The 24,911-nt window shown below is 39.7% G+C and overlaps 2 protein-coding genes across 5 annotated transcripts; one reads left to right on the top strand and one right to left on the bottom strand.

Moving 5' to 3' along the window:
* The first annotated feature begins 121 nt into the window (after positions 1-121).
* On the top strand, positions 122-7,360 carry ZNF891 (zinc finger protein 891). The gene is made up of 2 exons (XM_045534116.1): positions 122-174; positions 5,546-7,360. Exon 2 carries the CDS (start codon positions 5,659-5,661, stop codon positions 7,210-7,212), a length of 1,554 nt encoding a protein of 517 aa, XP_045390072.1. The 5' UTR covers positions 122-174; positions 5,546-5,658; the 3' UTR covers positions 7,213-7,360.
* A 3,922-nt stretch (positions 7,361-11,282) lies between these two features.
* ZNF140 (zinc finger protein 140) lies at positions 11,283-19,321 on the bottom strand. 4 transcript variants are annotated; one of them, XM_045534118.1, is made up of 5 exons: positions 19,140-19,321; positions 18,891-18,945; positions 16,849-16,975; positions 16,496-16,594; positions 11,283-13,186 (listed from the first exon to the last, which is right to left on the bottom strand). In XM_045534118.1, the coding sequence occupies exons 2-5, from the start codon at positions 18,897-18,899 to the stop codon at positions 12,045-12,047; spliced, it is 1,377 nt and encodes a 458-aa protein (XP_045390074.1). In that variant the 5' UTR covers positions 18,900-18,945; positions 19,140-19,321; the 3' UTR covers positions 11,283-12,044. The 4 variants fall into 4 exon arrangements, with proteins under 4 accessions (XP_045390074.1, XP_045390075.1, XP_045390076.1 ...); XM_045534119.1 differs by having other exon boundaries at positions 16,496-16,591; XM_045534120.1 differs by lacking the exons at positions 16,496-16,594; positions 16,849-16,975.
* Positions 19,322-24,911: the final 5,590 nt, after the last annotated feature.

The following is a 24,911-nucleotide window of genomic DNA, read 5'->3' as shown; positions in this document are numbered from 1 at the left end:
GGCGCTAGCGGCTGTTGCCCTAGCGACCAGCCCCCTCCCCAGTAGCCGCTCCACCGCTGCGGCCGCGGACTCTGCGCTGAGAACGGCGGCCGCGACGGCGCGAGGGCTCCTGGGAAGTGTAGTCCGACCCGCCGCCCTCAGGCCGCGGCCGCGGGAGGCGGAAGCCCTAGGGCGGTGAGCGCGCGGGAGCGCCCGGAGGCGAGCGGGACGGGGGCGGGGCGGCTGTGGCCGCCAAGATCCCCGCGTGCCGGGAGGGCCCTGCCTTCCACGGAGCCCGGGAAGCGGGGCTGGAAGCGGAAGGCCTGCCCGCCGGTGCGGGGGCGGCGCCGGCCCAGCGGCGGGACGAGGCTGAGCAGGGCGGGGCCCGGGCAACCCGTTTCTCTTTCTGCGAGCGCGGGGGGCACAGCTGTCCTGCAAATGGTTTTCACTTTATCCAGCAGCTTTGCCTGACTCCGTTTTAACTTCCTAATGATTTACTGAGTTGAATCACAGTGACAGTTCTGCATTTAAACTATTCTTGCATTCCTGGTTAATCCCTGCTTGACTGTGATAATGCTGTGCCCTTATGTTATTTCTTTAATACTCTGCTGTATTTGATTTGCTGATATTTTACTTTGGACATTTTCCACCTGTGTTGAGATTTAAGATTGCACTTTAATATTTCTTTGTACTACACTTGCCCACTTACAGTAACAAGATTTTAAAAGCTTCCTGAATAATTTGGACAGCATAGCTTCTCTCTTAGATGCTGTAAAACATCAAGCTTTTCCCTTGAAAGCTTGATACAGTTAGCATGCAGAACGTTTGGGCTGAAAATCTTTAGTACATGTTTAACTTCTGACTCATTTTTTAATGGGTGTTGATTAATTTAGGTTTGTAGTTCTCACCAAGTCAATTTTAGATATCTTTTTGAGAATTTTTAAATCTAAATTTTCAAATTTTTTGGCATGAAGTCCATACTATTTTATCACTAGAAGTGATTTTTACGATTTTAAAAATCACTACTTTTTAATGATATTTTAAAATCATTGCTGTAATTGTAGTTTTTCTTTTTTGAACCTAATATTTATCTGGGCCTTCTTTTTTTTCCTGATTAGTTCTGCAAGGTATATGTCTACATTAGTCTTTTCAAAGATGCAGATTAGGGTTGTTTTTGTGTTTTGGTTTTGTCTTAATGTCTTTGTATTTTGGTTTTCTATTAAAGAAATTTTTGCTATTAAGTTTTCTTTTACTATGTTGCTGCTTTTATGCTTCTTGATTTCATTATATAATTTACTTATGCTCTAAGAAATGTGTACATACATTTTTAAAAACTACATATGTTAAAAGGCTCATAATAAAAAAATGGGAGTCCTAACTCCATCTCTTCCCAGTGGCAACCACTTTAAAATGGTGGCTTATAACCTTACTATTTTCCTAATATAGGGTCCATATGATCTACATATATTAAGGTTCTATATGACTACAAATTACTCTTTCTTATCATCACATTTGTGTGGTGTTTTGACACCATATAGAAGTCCTGATAGGAAATTATTTTCTATTAGAATTCTGAAAGCCAGTAAAGCTAGATAGAAGGTGGAAGTGTTACTGTTGAGAAATCCTATTTCATACCTGCTAACGTTCCTTTGTATGTAACCTATTTATCATCTCTTGGAGATTTTAGGTTTAACAATTTACGTTTGGTATTCAAAAATTTCATGGTGATATGTTTTAGTTCTAATCATTCTAACAATTATCTATTTCAAAGCATCAGTCCTTAGATACTCTGTGATTTTTAGAAATTTTCCCTGTGATTTTTTTTTTTTGGATTCTCCCTTTCTCATATTTTCTCTTTTCTTTCTGTAACTCTGAAAAATCCAGTGTTGGATCTTTAAATTGATCATATTACCTTTTTTCAACATTGCTTATCTTTTTCTTTCAGATCTGCTTTCTGGAAGAGTTCCTTAACTTTATCTTTTAACCTTTTTACCTTCTTGGGATTTTTTTTATTATAATTTTTAACTTCCTACTACCTCTTATATTGTGATTTTTACAAACAAAAATTCCATAGACTCCTATTCCTTTTTCATGAATGAAATATCTCTGATTTTTAAAATTCATTATGAATATTTCAAACACATACAAAAATGTATAATGAATACTCTTGTACCTATTACTGTATTTTGAATCAAATTTTGGACATCATAAATTATTTGCAAATATTTCAAAATTTAGCTCTGAATGAAATGGACTCCTTTATAAATGATAAGCAGGATATTATCACATCTATGAAATTAATAATTCCTTCATATGAAATAGACAGGCACAAGCTGGGCATGGTGGCATGTTCCTGCAATCCCAGCTACTTGGGAGGCTGAGATGGGAGGGTCCTTGGGCCCAGGAGTTTGAGGCCAGCCTAGGCAACATGGTGAGATCCCCATCTCTTAAAAAAAAAAAAAAAAAAGAAAGAAAAGAAAAAACAAACAGACAAACAATATATTGGCAGTATTCAGAATTTTCTGATTTCTCATAAATCTTTTTAAATGATTTTTTTGATTCATGGTCCAAATAAGGTTCACACAATTTGAAGTTTCTTTTTTTTTTTTTTTTTTTGAGGCAGAGTCCTGCTCTTGTCACCCTGGCTAGAGTGCCGTGGCATCAGCCTAACTCACAGCAACCTCAAACTCCTGGGCTCAAGCGATCCTACTGCCTCAGCCTCTCGAGTAGCTGGGCCTACAGGCATGTGCCACCATGCCCAGCTAATTTTTTCTATATATTTTTAGTTGTCCAGCTAATTTCTTTCTATTTTTTTAGTAGAGACGAGGTCTCGCTCTTGCTCAGGCTGGTTTTGAACTCCTGAGCTCAAACAATCCGCCCACCTCAGCTTCCCAGAGTGCTAGGATTACAGGCATGAACCACCGCACCTGGCCCTTGAAGTTTCTTTTAATCTAAGGTTATCCTTAAAGATATTATATATCAAAGTTGTTTCATTCAAATTTATTGTGTTTCCTTAAAATTTGTTTTTTCTATTCCTTACATTGTTTCCTCTGAATTCCCCCTTGTTTTTGTTTTACTCTTACACCCACCCTGGTGCTTTCTTTTCAGTTCCATTTTTTTCTTGTTGGAGAACATCCTTTTAGTAGTTCCTTAAGGATCTATCTGTGACTCTCAGACATATATATCTAGTCAATGTCTTTTATATTGCTCTCACTCTTTAACACACTACTGAATTTTAGGTTGATAGTTTTCATTTAATACTTTGAAGATATTCCACTGTCTCCTGGCTTCTATCTTTGCAACTGAGAAATCTGTAGTTAGTATAATTGATATTTCTTTGTAGATAGCTTTTTCTCTCCAGTAACTTTAAAATTTAACTTATTATACTTGATATTCTACAGTTTACTTTAGTGTAGTTGGTGGCTGATGTATTTTAAAAATTTATTATGTGTAGCATGTGGTATATATACTTTCATATCAAAGACATGTATTTTTCTTTCAGCTTGGGATAAAAACAATCATTATATCTCATATTGCTTCTTTTCTATTCCCTATATCATTCTCTTCTAGAATTCTTATTAGACACATAGTTATGTTTTTAATCCATCTGGAATTTGTTAATGTGAGATGTATGTTTTTCCTAAATAGATAGCCATTTGTCCTGATGCCATTTATTGACTAGTTCATCCTTTCCCCCACAGATTTAAAGTGCTGCCTTTGCATGTACTAAATGTCTAGCTACACAGGAATTCTTTCTGAAAATACTCCATTTTCTATTATTGCCCTATTATCAGTCTGCTTAAGTTACTAGAGATTTATAATGCATTTTGAAATATAACAGGATAAGGCATTTTTAAAATAATTGCCTTGGTTTTTCATGTACCTCCGTTTTTCTATAAAACTTAAAATGCACTTATCACACTTTAGGAAATGCCTATTAAATATGTAGATTAATCAAAATCCTTCAGTGATTCACCTAGTGAATCTCTCCACTTATTTAGATTTTTTTTGGTTGCTTGGTAAAGTTGTTTAGTGTTTTTAATTAGTTCTGTAGCTAGAAAAGACTACCATGGGTAATGGAGGATTAAACTCACAGCACAATTCTTAGCTTAACATCTTTAACCAGAAGGCAAACTGATTTCCTTTCTTGAAGAGGAAGCCTAGCTTTCTGATTTTCTTTTCCTTCTGAAGGAAGGGTGTGAGTGTGAAAAAATATCCCCCCACACAAAACCTTAATTACCACAGTTTCATTCCATCTATTCAATAAATTGTTGAGTTTCTGCCATGTGCTGGGTACTCTTCTAGGTACTACGAATATAGCAATAAAAAATCAGACAAAAATCTATTTCTATCTGACTTCCATTAAAGTGACAGACCTATACATACTTCTGGGTTAGAGACATAGACTCTACCTGTCAAAGACCTTTGTCTAAATAAAAATGCCAATTCTATAATTTTGCCCATTAAAAGTGAACTCTTTTAAAGTTCAATACTATAGAGAAGGCTTGAATTTGATGGTTATTACCTAATCTTCAAAAAGTGAGACCTTTAAAAATACTACTCTGTTGCTGTGAGCCAGGCTGACACCACGGCACTCTAGCCCAGGCGACAGAGTGAGACTCTGTCTCAAAAAAAAAAAAAAAAAAACCTACTACTGTGATAAATTATCTTGGAATTGGTTGTAATCCTTAAAGTCCCCAACACGTATCTTTTGTAATCACACTATGTGTTTTGTTATTTGTATTAAAACTATTATAAATGTTGTTCAAGAAAGTACAATATCTGATGTTGTTATCACTGTTAGGGCCTCACTCCCAAAGCTTGGAATGCAGTTCATGCATCTTCCTTTGTCTTTTGATCCCATTCAAGTTTTAGATACATTAAATTATCATAGATAAAAATATGGACTTTGAAGAGGGAGATTAAATTGGAGATAATCAAATGAACATTTGTTTCAAAGTCACATGTGTACCTTTGACAACTGCAGTAGAATTCCTTAGTAAGATGGCAGCCAAATCATCAGTCCTAATTACTATATGTAAGGTTATTCAGATAAACACCAAGATATAGAACAAATAAATTTACTTAAAACAGTCATGTTTAACAGGAAAATTATTTTTCAATCCCAAAATTTTAACTAAAAAAGTAAGAAATTATATATGAAATTTCATTGACCAACCATGCATTCTGACTGGGTCTCTTTATCTTTAACTTTTATCTTCTTTTACATAATGCATGCTTGATCCACCCAGGTCTGAGAAGTAGTCTGCAGGAGAAGCCAGTACAAATAAGCAGGATAGCAGTTTTAGAAGGAGCCAAGGATGACTATATTGCATGTCAGTACAAATCCTGGTAAAGATTTTAAGCTGGTTAGACCTTGCTGAGAGGTGGGGGGAGGTTCTATAATTTTTTTCACTTTGCCCCCAGTGGAGCCCTTTTTCTATCTCTCATCTATTTCCTGAACCCGCCTTTTGGGCTACAGGGAAGACTGCTGGTTGAATGCATGCCTCCCATGATTGGATTGGAGCAACAAGAAGAGAAACATCCTGATCTCTCTGTTTTGCAGGTTTATGTCACTTTCAAATTGACAAGATGGCAGTCATTGGCCTCTCTCCAGCATGGGCTCTGCTTGCGTAGGACTCTGCTTGTTTCTGTGTGAGAAATACTGAAGATGAAAAGATGGCTGCTGGGTTTCCAACAACCTGGTTGCAAGAACCAGTGACCTTTAGAGATGTGGCTGTGGACTTCACCCAGGAGGAGTGGCTGATGCTGGACTCTGCTCAGATAAGTCTGTACAGAGATGTGATGCTGGAAAACTATAGAAATCTCACATCAGTAGAATATCAATTATGCAGACTTACTGTGATCTCCCCATTGGATCAAGAAGAGGTAAGAACTATGAAAAAGAGAATTCCCCAAGGCATCTTTCCAGACCAGAAGATTCCACTTAAAACCAAAGCATTAACTCCTAAGCAGAATATTTTTGGGGAGATGCCATCCAGTGCAGTGAAAATGATAAGATTCACAGTGGATAATTTGTTCTACACGTTAAGAGAAGACAAGGAATGCTATAAGATCAGAAGACAGCTCAAGATTGCAGAGGGAAGTTTGAGACAAGTGACATATACCCAAAAGAATGCAGTGTCTCAGGAGATATTCTGTGACTACCGTGAATTAGAGGAGAACTCTAAACTTAGATCTAAACTTATTTTTTCACAGAGAGTTTCCACCAGTAAACATTGCCAAAAATGTTACTCAGACATTGAATGTTTGAAACATAATTTAATCTTAAACAATATTGAGAAGAACTCTGTAAGTGAGAACCTCTGTGAAAGTCATGAATGTGATAGAGCTATATGCCATCTTGAGAGAACTGAGACAGCACAAAAGGAATACACATGCTCCAAGGATGGTATGCACTTCAAACATAATATGTTTCCTATACCTAACAATTTTCATATGGCAGAGAATTCCTATAAATTTAATAAGAACAAAACCTTTTGTAATCATTCATCCCTTAAGCAGCAAGGGCCAGCTCATAATGGAGAGAAGCATTATGAATGTAATCAATGTGGAAAAGCCTTCAAAAGGATTTCTAATCTAATTTTGCATAGGAAGAGTCACATAGGTGAGAAACAATACCAATGTATACAATGTGGGAAAGTGTTCAGTGATTCCTCAACCTTAAGGAGACACGTAAGAACTCACACTGGAGAGAAACCCTATGAATGCAATCAGTGTGGAAAAGCGTTCAGTCAAAAAACATCCCTTAAGGCTCATGAGAGAACTCACACTGGAGAGAAACCTTATGAATGTAGTCAGTGTGGAAAATCCTTTGGCACAAGCTCTTACCTTATAGTGCACAAGAGAATACACACTGGAGAAAAACTCTATGAATGCAGTGACTGTGGAAAAGCCTTCAACACAAGCTCTCACCTTAAGGTTCACAAAAAAATACACACAGGAGAGAACATTTATGAATGCAATGACTGTGGGAAAGTTTTTAGTGGTCTCTCATCCCTGAGAATGCATGTGAGAACACACACTGGAGAGAAACCCTATGAATGTGAAAAATGTAGGAAAGCCTTCAGTGTTTCCTCTTCCCTAAGAAGACATGTGAGAATTCACACGGGAGAAAAGCCCTATGAATGTATCCAATGTGGAAAAGCCTTCAGTCAGAGCTCTTCACTTATTGTACACAAGAAAGTTCACGCTGGGAAAGAAGCCCTGTAAGTGTTTTGAATGTGGAATTGCCTTTCTCGTCTTAAGGTGGAGCCCAAGTTCATTATTTCAGTCTTTGTTCTCTAAAATAAGCGATTAAGGCCATAAATGGCCCTCAAAACAGCTCTTTAGCTATAAAACACTCTTTGTTGTATGTTTGTTTCAGAACATTTGAACTATATGATACTGTTTGGTATTTTCTAAGAGATACTTTCTGGCCCATTGTGGCAAACATTGCTAGTTGCTAGCTTTTATATTTCCTCCTTCTCCTTTATTAATGGAACTTCAGTTTTGCTTCTTTGTATCCAATTACAAAACTCTTTATCCCAGCCTCGTTTTAGCCAAGAGATATCATTTCCCCTGTTCCTGGCTGATAGAATATAGACATATGATTATAGGTTTCATGGTAAGATTATCTGCTAAGAGTAAGGTGGATGAAATACTGGCCAGAGATTTCAGTGAATGTCTTACATGTGTGATAGTCCTCCCATGGCATCAGTAGGGCCTTCGGTGAAGAAGACAGCAAGTAGCAAAGTCTAAGTGAATTAGAAGGAGAGTTCATTTGAATAGAAGATAGTAGCCAGGAAGAGACAGAGAAAGTGATATAACAAGATGGTGTGAGCCCAAACAAGGAGTGGCCTTTACAAGGCTGCAATGATTATAAACGATATTAAGGAGTAAGGAAGACATTGTTCCTACTTTCCAACCTATAGATACGTGGCATATATGGGAATAAGCCCCTCTTTGATGTGATTGTTATCAAGTTTTTTTTCTTTTTCCCAGCAGACAACCAAGTTTAAGTTAATGCAAGGAAATGAACAGAATGTTAAGAGAAGTAGTTTGGGATATTAAGGGAGTTTCCTCATCACTCGGGAATCTCAGGAAGTACCATCAAAAACAGTTTCCAGAAGGACAGGAGTTTAGGTTTTGTAGATGTGGCATAAGGAATACAGAAGATTGTAACAACAATATTGATAGAGAAAATAAGATGAGATCTGGGGAATGGGCTGAGACTTTGAGCCATGACTACTGAAAACAAAACTTAGAGTGAAGATAGATTAAATCCCAGCAGTGTCTAAGAAGTTGATGGATAATTAGGTCTAATTAGGGTTTATATGTAGCTTGGAATGGAAAGTCTGCAATCATGCTGGGAAGCCAAGTATTCCTTATCTTTTTAGTGGTTAGCAGCCCTGCTGGGTACAGCAGTAGCAGTCAGCAGTTTAAAAATGATCCCAAATGCATCTGGTCCTTGAGTGTGGAGATCCTCTTAAGTGGTACTCAGCAAGGGGTTGTCCTTTCCTTGGTTGGGATTGGAATATACACTAATCTTGGCCAAATGATCTTGGTACAGGTTGGGCATCCCAAATTTGAAAATGTGAAATTTAGAATGCTCCAAAGTCCAAAACGTTTTGTGCATTAACCTGATGCTCAAAGGAAATGCTCATTGGACATTTTGGATTTGGGATTTTTGGATTTGGGATGCTCAACTGCTTAAGTATAATGCAAATATTCCAAAATCTGAAATGTGAAATACTTCTGGTCTCAAGCATTTTGGATAAGGGATACTCAAGCAGTACACCAGCAGCTAGATTCAGGCATGGTCTCAATCAGCATTTCTGATCTTATTGCAACAGCCTCATAACAGGATTCCCTGCGCTTGAATGTTACTGTGTTCCAGCATGTACGCTATGCTACTGCCATGGTATCCTTCTATTGTTTCTTAAACTTTGTTGGTGATTTTTAATTATAAAACTAATACATATGGGAAAAATGTAAACAACCTCTGCCCAACACAGGAGAAAGGAAAGCCTTTCCTCCTCAGATTCTAGTGCTTTACAAATTTAATTTTGAAGACAAGTGTGCATTCTGTCAGAATTTATGTACATATAAACATGTTTTCCTTCTGTAAAAATTGAATGATACCTTTCATTCTACAGCTTTTTTTTTTTTTTTTTTTTTTTTGAGACAGAGTCTCACTTTGTTGCCCGGGCTAGAGTGAGTGCCGTGGCATCAGCCTAGCTCACAGCAACCTCAGACTCCTGGGCTTAAGCGATCCTACTGCCTCAGCCTCCCGAGTAGCTGGGACTACAGGCATGCGCCACCATGCCCGGCTAATTTTTTTTGTATATATATTTTTAGTTGGCCAGATAATTTCTTTCTATTTTTTTTGGTAGAGACGGGGTCTCACTCTTGCTCAGGCTGGTCTCCAACTCCTGAGCTCGAGCGATCCACCTGCCTCGGCCTCCCAGAGCTAGGATTACAGGCGTGAGCCACTGCACCCGGCCTACAGCTTTTTTTAAATGTATCTATCTTTCCATGTCAATGTACATAGTTCTATTTCATTCTTAATAGCTTAGTGTTTGATTATATGGCTGTACCATAATGTATTTAATCTACTTTGCCTCTAGAATTTTTAAAATATTTATTTGTTTGTATATTTATTTATTTTCAGAGACAGGGTCTTGCTTTGTCACCCAGGCTGGAGTGCAATGGCATGGTCATAGCTCACTGCAGCTGTGAACTCCTGGGCTCAAGCGATCCTCCTGCCTCAGCCTCCCAAGTAGCTGGGACTACAGGTGCACACCAATACATGCAGCTATTCTTTCCTTTATTTTTTGTAGAGACTGGGTCTCACCATATTGCCCAGGCTGGTCTCAAACTCCTGGCCACAAGGGATCTTCCCACCTTGGCCTCCCAAAGTGCTGGAATTACAGGAGAGTAACCACACCCAGCCTACTTCTAAATTCCTTGAAGGGAGTGTCTTTTGGCCTTTCCCAGACTAGAGGACAGCTGAGCACAATGCACATGAGAGATCCATTCTGATATTCACATCTCTTTCTAAATAAAGTAAATGTTCTCAACACTGGTGGCACCCCACCAGAAGCTAGAGGGCAAAGATTTTATGCAGTCAGGATTTGCCAAGTTCTTTTTCTATAAAGGGCTTGACAGTAAATTTTAGCCTGATGATGATATGACAACATACTCAACTCTGCTGCTGTAGTAGATAAGCAGCCATAAACACTATGTCAATGAATACCTGGCCAACGGGCTGTAGATTGAGGACCTGTGATATAGTTCAAACAGGTGAAATCCCATAGAGTACAGAGAAGACTGGAGAGCAGACAGGGAGCAGAAAGTTGAAGATATACAGTATATTCTTGAAGAAATAAAATATCAATTTAAATCAATAAGGAGTTTTTCATGTCCTAACATTGCCGACAGCTCATGGTAACCTGACTTTCACCCTGAGACAGACCACTGTTACCTTAGGAAACCAAATAAGATACTAGATGCATATGAAGGTATGCTTATCAGTGTTTGAGCCAGATTGTACACTATTTTAAGATAAGTCAACCACTCCTAAACAACTCTTATGGAAAACTGGAACGCTTCAAAGTGTATGTACAAAAATGGCATACCTGATGGCAGGTTTGAGGAAATACACTTCTGATAATGTATTTAGTACTCTAGTACATGTAAATAACACCTTTGATTGGAACTAAAACTCTTCTATTAAATAAATTCCACCTCCTACAAAATGACTCATTAAATGATATTTATCTAATAATACCTTCTACAGATGTGCCCTCAATGCAGCCACGACAGTCATGCTCAATAAAGTCGCTCCTACTCATGTTCTGTGTTTGTCTTTACATAAAATAAAATTACTTACCTTCCTGGTCAAAACAAACTCGCTCCGATCATGTGAGCTTTGCCAGCTGGGCAGCTGATAATGCCGGAACAGTTTTAAATATGTACTTTCAAAAGACCTGTTCTCACTGTACATGGAAGAAAAAAGGAAATCTACCTTGGCATTTTTTTCTCGAATGTATTTACACTTATTTCAGACTGTACAAGTAATGGCTATGGTCAAACTGAAGGATAACTGTGAGTTAGCATAACCTTAAATCCAAACTCTATCTCAAAGTTAAAACCTTGATACCTAAAAATGCTTCTATAATTATGTTTCTATATTGTTTCTACAAAAGCACACTACTCTTCATTGTTGATGTCGATAGTGTGGTAGTTACATTTTCAGAATTATATGCTGTGGGAAAAAAAATCAGCAAATACAAGATTAATTTATTATACATCAAAAGATTTATTCATAACTTTCTTTTCTGAATTCACTTAAAAAACAATTCCCCCTCCTCCAAAATAAGACCTCTTCCCACAGATTCCATCTAGTATTACTTCTCAGATATCTAAGGTTTTGCTACATTCATTACAATGGTAGTTTTCCCCTAGTATAATTCTCTTATAGGTTTGAAATAGTGTAGAAAGTTACCCTACATTCACTTATAGAATTGCTTTCCCTACTAAAAGAGTATTTAAAAATGTAATAAATATTACATCATAAAGGCATTGCCCAATTACCATGTTTGTATCACTTTGCTTACATATGAATTTTCTGATGTCCAAAGTACATCTTTGCAAAGCTCATTCCTTACTCATGCATTCTGTCCTGGTTGAGCTGACAGATGGCAGAATGAGGGCTGATCTCTGGCTTTCTCACACCTATTGTATAGGTGCTCTTTCCTCAGAGGAATTTACAAATGTAGAGTAAGGGAATCCTATCAAATGAAATCCTTTCAATATTACCTGATAAGAATCTTCTCAATATTGATTCCATCTTCTATTACTGCAAAAAGAATAAGCAGCTACTATGGCTTTCTCACAGATTCCTGGGGGTTTTCTCCAAGATGTTAGATAAGGTATGGGACACATTTCTTCACATTCATCGTATTCATATAAGGCTTCTTTCCAAGAGTTCTCTGAAGGAAAGGTAAGGCATTATGTTTTCTAATATCCCATACATTTTAAGTTTTCTCTGTAGTGTCAATTCACTGGTGTTCAGTAAGAAATGAGTGGTAATCAAATGAATTTTCATATTCATAGGGGTTCTCTAGAGTGTGTGTTCTCTGATGTTTAGCAAGGTTTGAGCTCCAGCTGAAGGATTTGTTGCATACCTTACAGACATAAGGTTTCTCCCCAGTGTGAGTTCTCTGGTGTAGAATGAGGGAAAAGCTCCGACTGAAGGCTTTGCCACACTCAGCACATGCATAGGGTTTCTCTCCAGTATGAATTTTCATATGTTGAATAAGGGATGCATGCCAAGTGAAAACTTTACCACATTCATCACATTCATAGAGTTTTTCTCCAGCATGAATTCTTTGATGTTTAGTAAGGAATGAGTGACAACGGAAGGCTTTCTGACATTCCTTACATTCATATGGGGTTTTGGTTGTATGGATGCTTTGATGTCGAGTAAGGTGCGAGAAACGGCGAAACGCCTTCCCACATTCAACGCATTCGTAAGGTTTCTCTCCAGTATGTGTAATCTGGTGGCGGATGAGTTCTGAGCCACTGCTGAAGGCTTTTCCACATTTCCTACAGATATATTGTTTCTTTCCTATGTGAATTCTCTGATGTCGAGTGAGGTTTGAGGCACGGCTAAAGGCCTTTCCACACTCAGCACATTCATAAGGTTTCTCCCCTGTATGTGTTCTCTGGTGTTCAATGAGGAATGAAAGATAACTGAATGTTTTATTACAGTCCTTACACTCATGGGGTTTCTTTCCAGTATGTATCATCTGATGTTTCACAAGGTTTGAGATCTGGCTAAAGGTTTTGCCACATTCCTTACATACGTAGGGTTTCTCTCCCGTGTGAGTTCTCTGGTGTAACACCAGGGAAAAGCGCCTACTGAAAGATTTTCCACAATCCTGGCATCCATAGGGCCTCTCCACAGAGTTGACACTCACATGCTGAGCCAAGGCTTCCTGATGAGAGACTGCCACTTGCCTGACACATGCCCGATTTCCTTGCAGCATCTCAGTATCCTCCTCGCATCTCCACCCTCCTCTGACACTGGAATACACAGGGCCTTGGCTTAGAATTCTTTCCATTATCAAATACTGGGATGAGTCACCATAAACAACATTTTTTGGAGAAAACTCTTTGATCTCATCATTTGACTGTGAAACTGAAAGATAACAAAAAACAAAGCAATTGTTTCTTTTTTCTTTCTATACTGAGTAAAATAAAGCCATTCCTCCCATAACGAGAGAATTAAGTAGAGAAAAAAAAATCATCAATTGCATGGCATTCATAGTGGTCATACACGACTGTGAGATCAAGAGTCATATTGATTTCAGAAGTGTGCCCCAAAATTCAGAAGAAATCAATAGAGATATGGGTGGATTAAATAAAAAGATTAAGTATTAGTAACTGAAGGAGAGGGAAAAGTGGAACAATCAGGAAGAAAAGTAATTGTGAAGTATAGGTCATTAGTCTTCCTCACCTCCATTTAAATTGTATTTACTGCCAGAACTATCTGAAAATGGCAATGTCACAATGCTGCTAATAAACACCCAGCAGGTATCCTTCAGGTGCCACAGAGACGTCCGGCTCCGTTCACTTAGTGCCTTTGGAACATCTTACAGTAATTTACTCTAAATGGGTAAAAAAGGTTTCTCTGAAAACTGCTATGACCCTCACTAACTGAACCTTCTCAACTGATATGAAGCTCATCTTGGGTACAACGGTACCTTCCCATGAAATGCCTTTGACAAACAGAAGTCCTGATTCTCTCCAGGGTGAATTTTAGAAACAGATTTCATCACTTTTAAATTGGAACAGCATTTCACAGCATGAGGTATTTTTTAAAAAACACATTCATGTCCTTATTCTTAGGAAATGAACACTTATGAATTTAGGCCTAAAAGGCCATGATGTATACAACTTATTCTCAGATGTTTCAGAAAAAAAGTCATATACCAAATGATAAGGCAAATGGGGGTAAAATGTTAGCAAAGGTGAATGTGGGTATAAGGCATGTCGGTATTGTTTGTACTATTCTTGCAACATTTATGTAATTTTAAAATCATTTCCCAATGACGTCTAAAAATGTGTTTTTCTCTAAACACTTTGACACTTATTTTTTTAAGGGGGAAATGCCATCTGTTATTATCACTCTGACCGTAAGCTATTAAGGAGAAGTAAATAGACCTCATATTTCTTTAATACCCAGCTCAGTAATGAATCAAGATGTATACCTATATGGTAGGTACACAAAAATGCATGACAGATGAGGATTAAGGATGCAGTGAAACAGCCGTTCTGTTAAAATCATGATCTCAATAACAGGGAAATGTTCAATTCCTTTCCTGCCTCTTCTGTAAATTAATTCCATACCTACTGAATATCTAGGGATATAAACTGAGTAATTCTCTTCAGGAGATGAGAATATAAACAGGGAGAAAGAGAACACAGGAAACATTAGTTACTGACATAAAACACAAGAAAGCTTATTTTACTTTCTCTGGTCTTTTACTCTGGCCTGACATAAGACCAGAGACAAGATATAAAAATCCATTACAACAGATTAAGAAAGGTTTCATCTAGAAATGCTTCATCAAACCAACTAGTTGGGAACTGAAATGCACCAAATGAACCTATACATTTAATGGGAGTAGAAAAAGCTGTTGGATAAATACAGAGTCATAGTTAGATAAGAGTTAAATTCTGATGTTCTGTTGCACAGTAGGGTGACTACAGTTAACAATAATGTGTATTTCAAAATGGCTAGAAGAGAGGATTTTGAATCTTCTTACCACAAAGAAACGTTAAATGTCTGAGGTGACCTAACAGAGCAGTATGATGATACTTTACACTGTCCCACTCTATCACACACAGGACGTGAATCCTCCTTTTTCCAGCATATCCATGCAACTGGCCTGTTAGTCACTTAGTAGCTGTCACAGTTATCAGATCAACTGTTGTGGTATCATAGTGATTATGTTTAAGAGACACTTATTTTACTTAATAATGGCCTCAAAGCACAAGAGCAGTGATGCTGACAATTTGAATATGCCAAAGAAAAGCCATAAAATGTTTCCTTTAAGTGAAGAGATGAAAATTCTCAACAAGGATAAAAAAAAATCGTATGTTGAGGTTGCTAAGACTTATGGTAGGAATAAATCTTCTATTCATGTGAGGAAGAAAAAAAGCAATTCATGCTATAATAGTTTTGGTGTCCCACCTCAAACTACAAAAGTTAACAGCCACGGTACACGATAAGCGTTTAGTTAAGATGGAAAAAACATTAAATTTGTGGGTCAAAGACACAAACAGAAATGTGTTCTGATTGACAGCAATTAGACTCAGTACTATCTATGGTTTCAGGCATCCATTGGGAGTCTTGGAACATACCCCCCACAGGTAAGGGGTCAGTGTACCTCCATCAGACATTTTCGTCAGTATCAGCTACAGAACTTACAGAACTTTTCTTTTTCTTTAGAACTTTTCATATATACGTATATTTAGGCTCCATAGATCTTCCATGTCAGAATCTTCTTCAAGGGTAGCCCATGGCCATATTTATTTTTAAAGAATATCGCCAGCAATTCCATTGTCAGCCAAAGGTGAAGGTTTTCCGAGTACTTCTACTTCTCAATCCTATGGCTTCAATTTTTGTTTAATGTAAGATCCCCACATCTACATCTCTAACCTGGATTTTCTTCTAAGACATATCCCAACAGTCTGTTGAGCATTTTCGCTTGGAAATATTATCCTCTACTCACCCTTCTCAAACTAAGTCATCACCTGTTTTCCAAAACTGACCCTTTTCTTGTGTTTTATGTTTCCATTACTACTATACCTATCCAAATTATCTAGGCCTAAAACATCAACTAGAAATTCCTTTTCTCTCACCACTGAACTGCTAATTTGAACATATCTAATACAAGTTATTTATAGACACATCACTAGGACAAAAATTCCTTGACAGCTACTGAACTTTTGTATGCCCTGTAGACTCTGTAGCATCTAAGAGGAAGTCTGACAAAATTAAAATTTCGTAAATGTTATTAATGCAATATGTAAATCAATGAATAAGTCAATTAATCAAGGAGTAATGAGTTAATCTTTCTAAGATGATTAAATAAAACAGCACTATGAAAAGTACATATACCTTTTATTTAGACAATAGAAACATATGCCAATTTGAAGAAAGGGAGGAAACAAAAAGAAACAAAATTCAGAGACCAGACAGACCTAACAATGGAAAGAAAGAAAGACATATCTATCTGTGAGAAAGTGGAAAAAGTATAAGATGTGAATTGGGTTTGAAGTGGTCCCTTATGGATCTGTGGGTAAGACTTATGGTCTCCACTTCTCTGGTATCTTAAGGAAAAAAATTTCAACCAACATATGAAAAAAAAGTGCTACTGGTTTCTAACTGACTAACTGGGTGATTTTTAAAATTTTCCCTACCAGCTTCTAACTCACTCACCTGAAAACAGATCTCTTCTCATATCCCTTTTCCCGAGCCAAGGCTCTTTCCCTTGCTCCAATAAGGAAACCACATCTGGCTTAGAAATGGAAAGACCTGCTTGCAGAAAATGAAATAAATTCAAAATCAGTCTTTGAATCCTAAGAAAAGAAGGGTCATGAAAAGAAATGTCAGAAGTAAGTATGAAAAATGTCTGAAGATTAGATGCAGTTACAAGCCCCATCTTTAAAACTAATTTTTTTTTTAAAAAACTCCATACTTCCCTTGGAATTATTCAGCCAGATAATCAAGATTTACAACAGCAATTATAAAGGTCAAATTCTGACTTGACAGAGATGAGGAGGAATACTTACCCAGTGAGACCAGATGGCCATAGTTCTCCAACATTACACATCTGTACAAATCTCTTTGAGCAGGCTGAAGCCATTTCCACTCCTCCTGGGAGAAGTCTATGGCCACATCTCTGAATGTCACTGACCCCTGAAATGGCAAACAGGTATCTGCACAACTAGCATCCATGCCCCCAAAGGCCCCCTGATCAAGAAGTGAAATGGGCCGGGCGCGGTGGCTCACGCCTGTAATCCTAGCACTCTGGGAGGATAAGGCGGGTGGATCACTCGAGGTCAGGAGTTCGAGACCAGCCTGAGCAAGAGTGAGACCCCGTCTCTACCAAAAATAGAAAGAAATGATTTGGACAGCTAAAAATCTATGTAGAAAAAATTAGCTGGGCATGGTGGCGCATGCCTGTAGTCCCAGCTACTCGGGAGGCTGAGGCAGTAGGATCGCTTAAGCACAGGAGTTGGAGGTTGCTGTGAGCTAGGCTGATGCCACGGCACTCACTCTAGCCCGGGCGACAAAGCGAGACTCTGTCTCAAAAAAAAAAAAAAAAAAAAAAAGAAGTGAAATGAATCTCACTGTGGAGGAAGGATAATGTGTATAAGTAGAGGCAATGGGAGTTTTCAGAATTCTGAGTAATTATTATATAACTAAGAGCTAGCTTTCATATTTTGTCATACAACTGGAGAAAAGGAAAAAATATATAAATGATTTGTTCTGAGATAATTTACAGTTTTGTTCATGATAAAGGATTATACATGTGCACAACATGGATTTTTGGCTTTGGTTGTAAAAATTCTTAAGATCTTACTTCACGAAAGGTGATGACTATTCTTTCATGTTTCATAAGCAATGTATATTTTCCTTAATACCAGCCTATTTTAATATGAGTTGTTTAAAATTTCTTCATGGTAATAACTTGCTGTAGCACCTTTCAAAAGGGGCATGCATTCTCAAGTTTGTCAGTCATCCCCAATCATGAAGAAACAGCTGTGAAACTTAGTGGTAATTTTAGCAATGTCACAGGACAAAAAGGATAAGCTATAAAATACATGGATCTCCCAAGAAGGGAATCTAATACCTCCCAGGATGGAGCCCAAAGCTCTTCCCTGAGGTTTAAGGGGAATAATAAACAAGTCTTTGCTTTGCACACCACTGGAGTGACTGACATGACCATTAACATAAGGCATGAATGGGAATTTAAAAGATCCCAAACTAGTAGCAGCCCCATATGTATGGCAGAGTCATATTTCACAGTTTTCAAGTTAAAAAAAAAAAGTGATGGAAGACTGTTGACTGTTAATAAAGCAAACTCTTTCCTACAGTAAACAGTGAGATCTGCAGCAGAGATGGAAACTGGATTTCCCAGCAAACCTCAGCCCCTGGATTTGGAGACAAGTAGGAATGACAAAAGGTAGGACAAAGAAGTAGAGCTAAGAATGAGAGACTCATTTGGAATGGTCGGCCTTGTTATCCCTACCTCTGTGAAGCACAATTACCAGCCAAGCATTTAGCACTGATTAGAGTAAAAATAATCAGTGTTCCTTGCCATAGGAATTTAATGTTAAGTCTGAAAAGCGAGTTCAGAGACTTTGTTGTACTCACTGCTGAACCCCAAGACAGAGGATGCGTCATGTGTTAGAATCACTTGGACAGACTCTGAAAACAGACTGCTAGGCCACAGACCCAAAGTTTCTGACTCAGAAGATCTGAGGTAGGGCTCAAGAATCTTCACGCTGTAAGAACCACTGATATGGGTGCTGAAAATAAATGCTCGGTAAAAACATAATACGTTGAATAAACGAATGAAGGGCGGCTAGAGGGAGCAACATAAAGTAAAACACTCTTCGTTCCAACAATTGGAGAAAAGAGGAGGCAATGTAACAGCTGACACCCTATCCGCTCACCATAAAACATAAGAAACCCCTAAAGAGGAACAATGGGGGTAAGGTCCTGGGGTTCTGTCAAGCACGTAGTTTCAGAAGAAAGCAAGCCTAAGTCTCCAAATGTTGTGACATACCGCTGCGCTTCAGTAAGAAAAGGGAAAACATCAGCATACCTGAGACATGGCTCACAGACGGGACCGCGGAGATCCACAGTGTGAGACGGCCGACCTGGCAGGGACAGAAAGGAGCCCTGAGCGAAGAAGGCAGCCGGGCCGAGCCCGAGTCCCTGGCCCCCAGCGAGGGGGTGCCGTCTCCTCCCGCTCCCCTGCCTCGCGACAGACAGCGGCCCAGGGTGCCCGGGGCGCCCGTGAGCGACCGTTCCCCTCCGGCCACAGCCGGGGCTCCGGGACCGTAAACCTGACCTGCATCCCCAGCACGTCCTCACTTAACCGTGGCCCGGGCAGGGATGTTTCTTCTGTGCTTTTTTCGAAGTGTTTCCGGGCTCCGGACGGAATCGCAGCCACTGGTCATCCGGCCGGGCTCCCGTTACACGGGGCGGGACCCTTTACCTGCCTCCGGTCCACCTTAGCTAGACACTCGGCTCCGCCCCCGAGGACACCGCCGCGGGCGTCACGGGAACTGCGCCGTCCAGAACGTCAGCGGCCAAACCCAACAGGCCGCAGGCCTCAGGCGACTACACTTCCCAAGAGCCACCGCGGCCTCCGTGAGTCGGATAGACGGTTTCCCTTCCCTACTACGACTCCCAGGGCGCAACGCGGCCGCGCCCAGGGCGTCTAGTCTCGCAGAGCGCCGGTCTCACACTGCGCTTCCGAGAGCCCATGGCCGGCTCGGCTCCGTGCGTGGAATAGAGGGTTTCCCTACCCTACCACGCCTCCCACAGTGAAACGCGGCGGTGCCCACAGCGCCAACTGGTACCAACGCGGGCCTCAGACAATTACACTTCCCAGAGCCCACAGCGGACTCCGTGTGTGGTAGTTTCCCCTTCCTACTACGACTCCCAGGGTGCAAAGCGGCCGCGCCCACGGCGCCTAGGCAGCCACAGCGCCGGTCTCACACTGCACCTCACGGAGCACACCTCGGGCTCTGTGCTTGGGATACTGGGCTTCCCGCCCCTACTGCGCCTCCCAGAGAGCAACACGGCCACGCCCACAGTGCCAAGTCGTACCAACGCGGGCCTCAGACACTACACTTCCCAGAGGCCCCCGCGGACTCCATGTGTGGGATTGTGGGGTTCCCTCCCCTACTACGACTCCCAAAATCCAACGCGGCCGCGCCCACGGCGCCTAGACAGCCAGAAACCCGGTCTCACACCGCACTTCCAAGAGCCCACCGCGGGCTCCGTGCGTGCGTGCGATAGAGGGTTTGTCTCCCCTACTACGCTGCCTAAAGTGCAACTTGGTGGGGCCCACAGCGCCAAGTGGTCCCGACGCTGGCCTCAGACAACTACACTTCCCAGAGGCCACCGCGGGCTCCATGCGTGGGATAGACGGTTTCCCTTTCTAACTACGACTCCCAGAATGCAACGCGGCCGCGCCCACGACGCCTAGACACTAACAACCCAGGTGTCACACCGCACTTCCGAGAGCCCACCGCCGGCTCCGTGCGTGGGATAGAGGGTTTCCTTTCTCTACTATGCCTCTCAAAATGCAACGTGGCGGCGCCCACGGCGCCAAGTGGTACCAACGCGGGCCTCATACAACTACAATTCCCAGAGCCCACTGGGGGCTCCATGTGTGGGATTGAGGGTTTCCCCTCCCCTACTACGACTCCCAGAATGCAACGCGGCCACCGCCGCGCCCTCGGCGCCTCTACAAGCACAGCCCGGGTCTCACACTGCACTTCTGAGAGCCCACCGCGGGTTCCGTGCGTGGGATAGAGGGTTTTTCTCCCCTACTATGCCTCCCTAAGTGCAACTTGGCGGCGCCCAAATCGCCAAATGGTACTAATGCGGGCCACAGACAACTACGCTTCCCAGAGCCCACGGGGGGTCCCATGCGTGATATGTTTCCCTTCCCTACTACAACTCCCAGAGTGCAATGCGGCCGCGCTCATGGCGTCTGGACACGCAGAGCGCCGTTCTAAGACTGCAGTTCCCAGAGCCCACTGCGGGCTCCGTGCGTGCGATAGAGCGTTCCCTCCCCTACCATGACTCCCACCCAGAGTGCAACGCAGCCGGGCCCACAGCTTCGGAGGTGCCCAAAGTCAGCCTGAAAAACTACACTTCCCAGAGCCATCTGCGGCTTTGGCCTGACCCTTAAGATTGCCATCATAAAGGGCGGACCATCTTGGCCTGAGAGGAAACACTCTGATGAGGAATACACACGCCACAGCTCCCTGGCTCCCTAGCAGTGCAGTTTGTTCGGCTCGATTCTTTTCTAGTTATTCTCCTATCATTTCATAGCTGTTGGTCCTTAATAAACATCTTGCACTCCAAACTCCTTTGCAGTATCTGCTCCCAGAAAACCCGAATTATGACTGAGCCTGATGTCCTGTTAGTAGGAATATTTGGATTGTAACTAACAAACAACTTGAACACAACTGAAGCAAACATGAGAATTTATTAGGATTCTTGGGGTACCTCACAGAATTCAACAATCAAGACATGAACAGGGCAGAAGGTGGATCTGGACATCAAGAAGAACCACGTATTGGAACACAAGCAAGACTCTGCTTTCATGATGGCTTCATTCTTCTCATTGCAGACTGTTTCAACATGTGGTAGAAAGCATAGCCACTGATAGCACCCATATTGGAATATTATAGCTTTAGCTTCTAAAATTACATGAACAAAAAAGATAACTGCAGCTTTCCAGAGGCTTTATGATGGAAATAATAATGATATTATCACAGTGGGAAATACATGTATAGGTTCATACAGATTGAATGGGCATTAACAAGGAACAAGGGCATTTCAGCTGTAACCAATTTGCAAAACCTTGGAGGTTACAGAAATCTCAAGGAACTGCAAGTTGTTCAAGGAGTCCAGAAAATACGGAATAGGAGGAAAAAAGTGTTCAGAAATGACAGTGAACTGATAGGCATGAGTTTGTATCAAGGTCTTTGTTACCATGATGAGATTACAATTTAAGTTGACAATGAGCCCACAATAGTTCAAGATGCAGTGTGTAATCAAAGTTGTGTTTTAAAATAATCACTGTGTAAGTGTGAAAAGTAGATTAAAAGAATGAAAGGTGCAAAAAATATGCATGCAGCTGCAAGGGTTATGGATACGTTTATCAGCACTCAGGCCAGGGCTAGGGCCTGTATAGCTGAAAGCTTACTGGTACCATATTTGTAGACTAACAAATATGTATACTGCTGGAATGATCAAATGACTGAGAAGGTCCCAAGTATAGATTCTAAATAACTATTGCTTTATATTCTGCTATTTAGTAAAGTTATCATTAGATAAATCTGGCATTCTTTGGGTGCATTTCATATTGGGGTCTTACAAGTGATGTAACTGAAAGCATAATATCAGGAATATATGCATCCATAGATAACTGTGTTGGAGCCCACAAAGAAAACCGAACACAATGCACTCCTGGTATAGGTCTCAAAACTCACAGTCTGGACCTCCAAAAAAACAAACAAAGAAAAGAAAACCCCAAAACCCATTACTTAGTAAAAAGAATACAATATAAATTGTCCTTTGTAGAACAGTGAGCAATTCCAGGACAGTGGGAGAATATGGACATTGGAAGAGGATAAGAAAAGCTGACGTTTCCTCTATTTGGCTTCCTGTAGTATTCTCTGTCATTTTGACTTAAAAAATCATAAATCCAGTCTAACCTTAAAACTGTCTTGTTGATGTGGGGTCTGTGGTAGGACTCAATGAGGGGAAATGTGGAGGCATGTTCTTCTTGTTTACCAAGGTAATTTCCAAAACAGACACTAAAAATCTCTAATTTCAGAATCAGAGCTCTCTCATGACGCTTCAGGGCAATGGTGAACTATAGTGGGTAGTACACAATATATCTGAGTCGCCACAGTAGATATTCTCGTAAATAGACCTCTGTTGTCAGCATCAGTCCACTCTATGAGTAACACCTGACCCTGAGAACAGAATTTTTTGCTCCTGGGGATTCATTCAATAGGTTAGTGCTGAAGTTCCATTATCTGATGCAAGAATTATTAGGTTTAACTGCTTAGTAGTTCATGGAATGATCTAGAATAACGGTGAGCAAAACTTGAAAATTTTTAGCCAACAGACTTTTGAGAGCAATCCAAAACCTAATGAATCAATCTCTGGGAATAGGAAAGAGAATCATGATAGACGAAAAAGAAAAAAAATAGCAAAAATCGCAAAGTAGAAGATCACTCTAAATCTACTGCTTCATTTACAAAGGTTTGCCTCCCACATCTAGTACAATCACTTTCAGATATCAGAAAAGTACAAAGTCCATACATTTGCATATACATAAAAAAATTTAGAAATTAGATGCTTTTTAAAATGACTATGAAGAAAGACAAGATTATTTGGCTATTGAAATTCTGATATGTTGGTTTAGAAAATTAAAGTCTCAATTTTCCAAACCGTTGCAAAATTGTTAATTAAAGGAAAAAATACTGCTAGAATCAAAGGTGCAATACACCATACTGATACAATAGTGTGTGCGTAACAGAAGTCTTGATTTTTCTAAGTTTGGAATCAAGCTCAATGTTGGACTTTTCTGAATTTCATCACCATACAAAAAATATTAACCTTGCAAAGCAACATTATAGAAAGAACACTACAAAATTCTAACTTAGCTAAGGAATGGTTCATGCATTTTTAAAAGGAAGCATACTTATATAATGGTATGTCCTACATCCCCAGTGGGAAGTTTCTCACATAAATAGTGCAACTGGTGAAAGAAGGGAAAACAAAACATTTCAAATTATAAAATAATGGAAATCTTGTTTCCTAATACATGTGGTCCTGGACTTACAATGGTCAAACTTAACAATTTTTCAACTTTACAATGGTACCATACAACCATTATTTTTTACTTTCAGTACAATACTCAGTAACATGAGATATTCAACACTTTATTATAAAATAGGATTTGTTACATGACTTTGTCCAACTCTATGCTAATGTAAGCACTCTGAGCAAATTAAAGGTAGGCTATGCTACGCTATGATATCTGGTAGGTTAGGTGTATTAATGCATTTTTGACTTACAAGATTTTCAACTTACAATGGGTTTATTAGCACAGAACTCCAATGTAAGCCAAGGAGCCTCTGTATTTGTCCAGTAATCACAGAACTTATCTGGAAAACAAAATAGGCTTCCTTGAATGTGTCAAGTTTTTTTTTTTTTTTTTTTAGCACGAAATGTCTATACTTTACATCTTCTGAAAAGTGATTCTTCATCAGTTTCTACATCTATTTTTTACAAGATATTTTATGAAACACCAAAAAGATAATAACACAAAGTATCCATATTTCATTATAGTAAATTAAAATACAAGTGGTACTTGGGTTACATAACACTTAAATATATATATATATATATACACACACACACATACACATGATGTATAAAGCCATATCACTAAATGAGAAAACAATTTTGCACAGCATTAGCTATTTTCATCTAGTTTGAGGGCTGAGTAATATAGTTCACACACCTTTCTTTTACTCCCTCAGTATCATATATCACTATTGCTATTCTGTGGTTCTTGCCGTTGCATACTTATTATATAGACTGTTTTTCAGATTTGGAGGATACAGAAGACTTATATGATGTTAGTTTCAGTTGCGGAAAAGAAAGGTCAGTAACAACAGACTCCCCCGCCCCCACCGTCTATTGCCAATAGACAATAAGGAAAGAAGAAATGTGGTATTATCACTTAAGCTACTTACTTAGCAGTAAGCCATATTGTATCAGTTTCCTTTTTTATAATATTAAAATGGAAAAAACAGTGGTATGTAGTGTATTTTGACAGACGTCATAGGCACTATAAGGTATATATGCATTTCATGCTCCCAATTACATTATTATATGCAATCCTAAAATACAAAATGTAGTACACAACACAGGAAAATAAGCCATAAATACCAATAAGAAATTTGTTACTCAGATGTTTCAATAACCAATTTATTCATATATTTTTAAAACGTTATTTTTCAGAATGAACATCTGTCAACCATTTAGAACTGGGTATTTTTGGTACCCACGTCTACAA

Source organism: Lemur catta, chromosome 21 (genome assembly GCF_020740605.2).
Source record: "Lemur catta isolate mLemCat1 chromosome 21, mLemCat1.pri, whole genome shotgun sequence".
NCBI lineage: Eukaryota > Metazoa > Chordata > Mammalia > Primates > Lemuridae > Lemur > Lemur catta.
The sequence above is the reverse complement of the archived record's forward strand: the minus strand, read 5'-3'. Positions and strand labels throughout refer to the sequence as shown.

What these genes read in the sequence shown, in the direction of transcription:
- ZNF891 (XM_045534116.1), top strand. Translation starts at nt 5,659, where the DNA reads ATGGCTGCTGGGTTTCCAACAACCTGGTTGCAAGAACCAGTGACCTTT.
- ZNF140 (XM_045534117.1), bottom strand. Translation starts at nt 17,014, where the DNA reads ATGGATGCTAGTTGTGCAGATACCTGTTTGCCATTTCAGGGGTCAGTG. An exon ending in TGGCCATCTGGTCTCACTGG is followed by an intron (nt 16,592 to 16,848) that starts GTAAGTATTCCT and finishes TTCTGCAAGCAG; the next exon opens with GTCTTTCCATTTCTAAGCCA. An exon ending in GAGAAGAGATCTGTTTTCAG is followed by an intron (nt 13,187 to 16,495) that starts GTGAGTGAGTTA and finishes GTTATCTTTCAG; the next exon opens with TTTCACAGTCAAATGATGAG.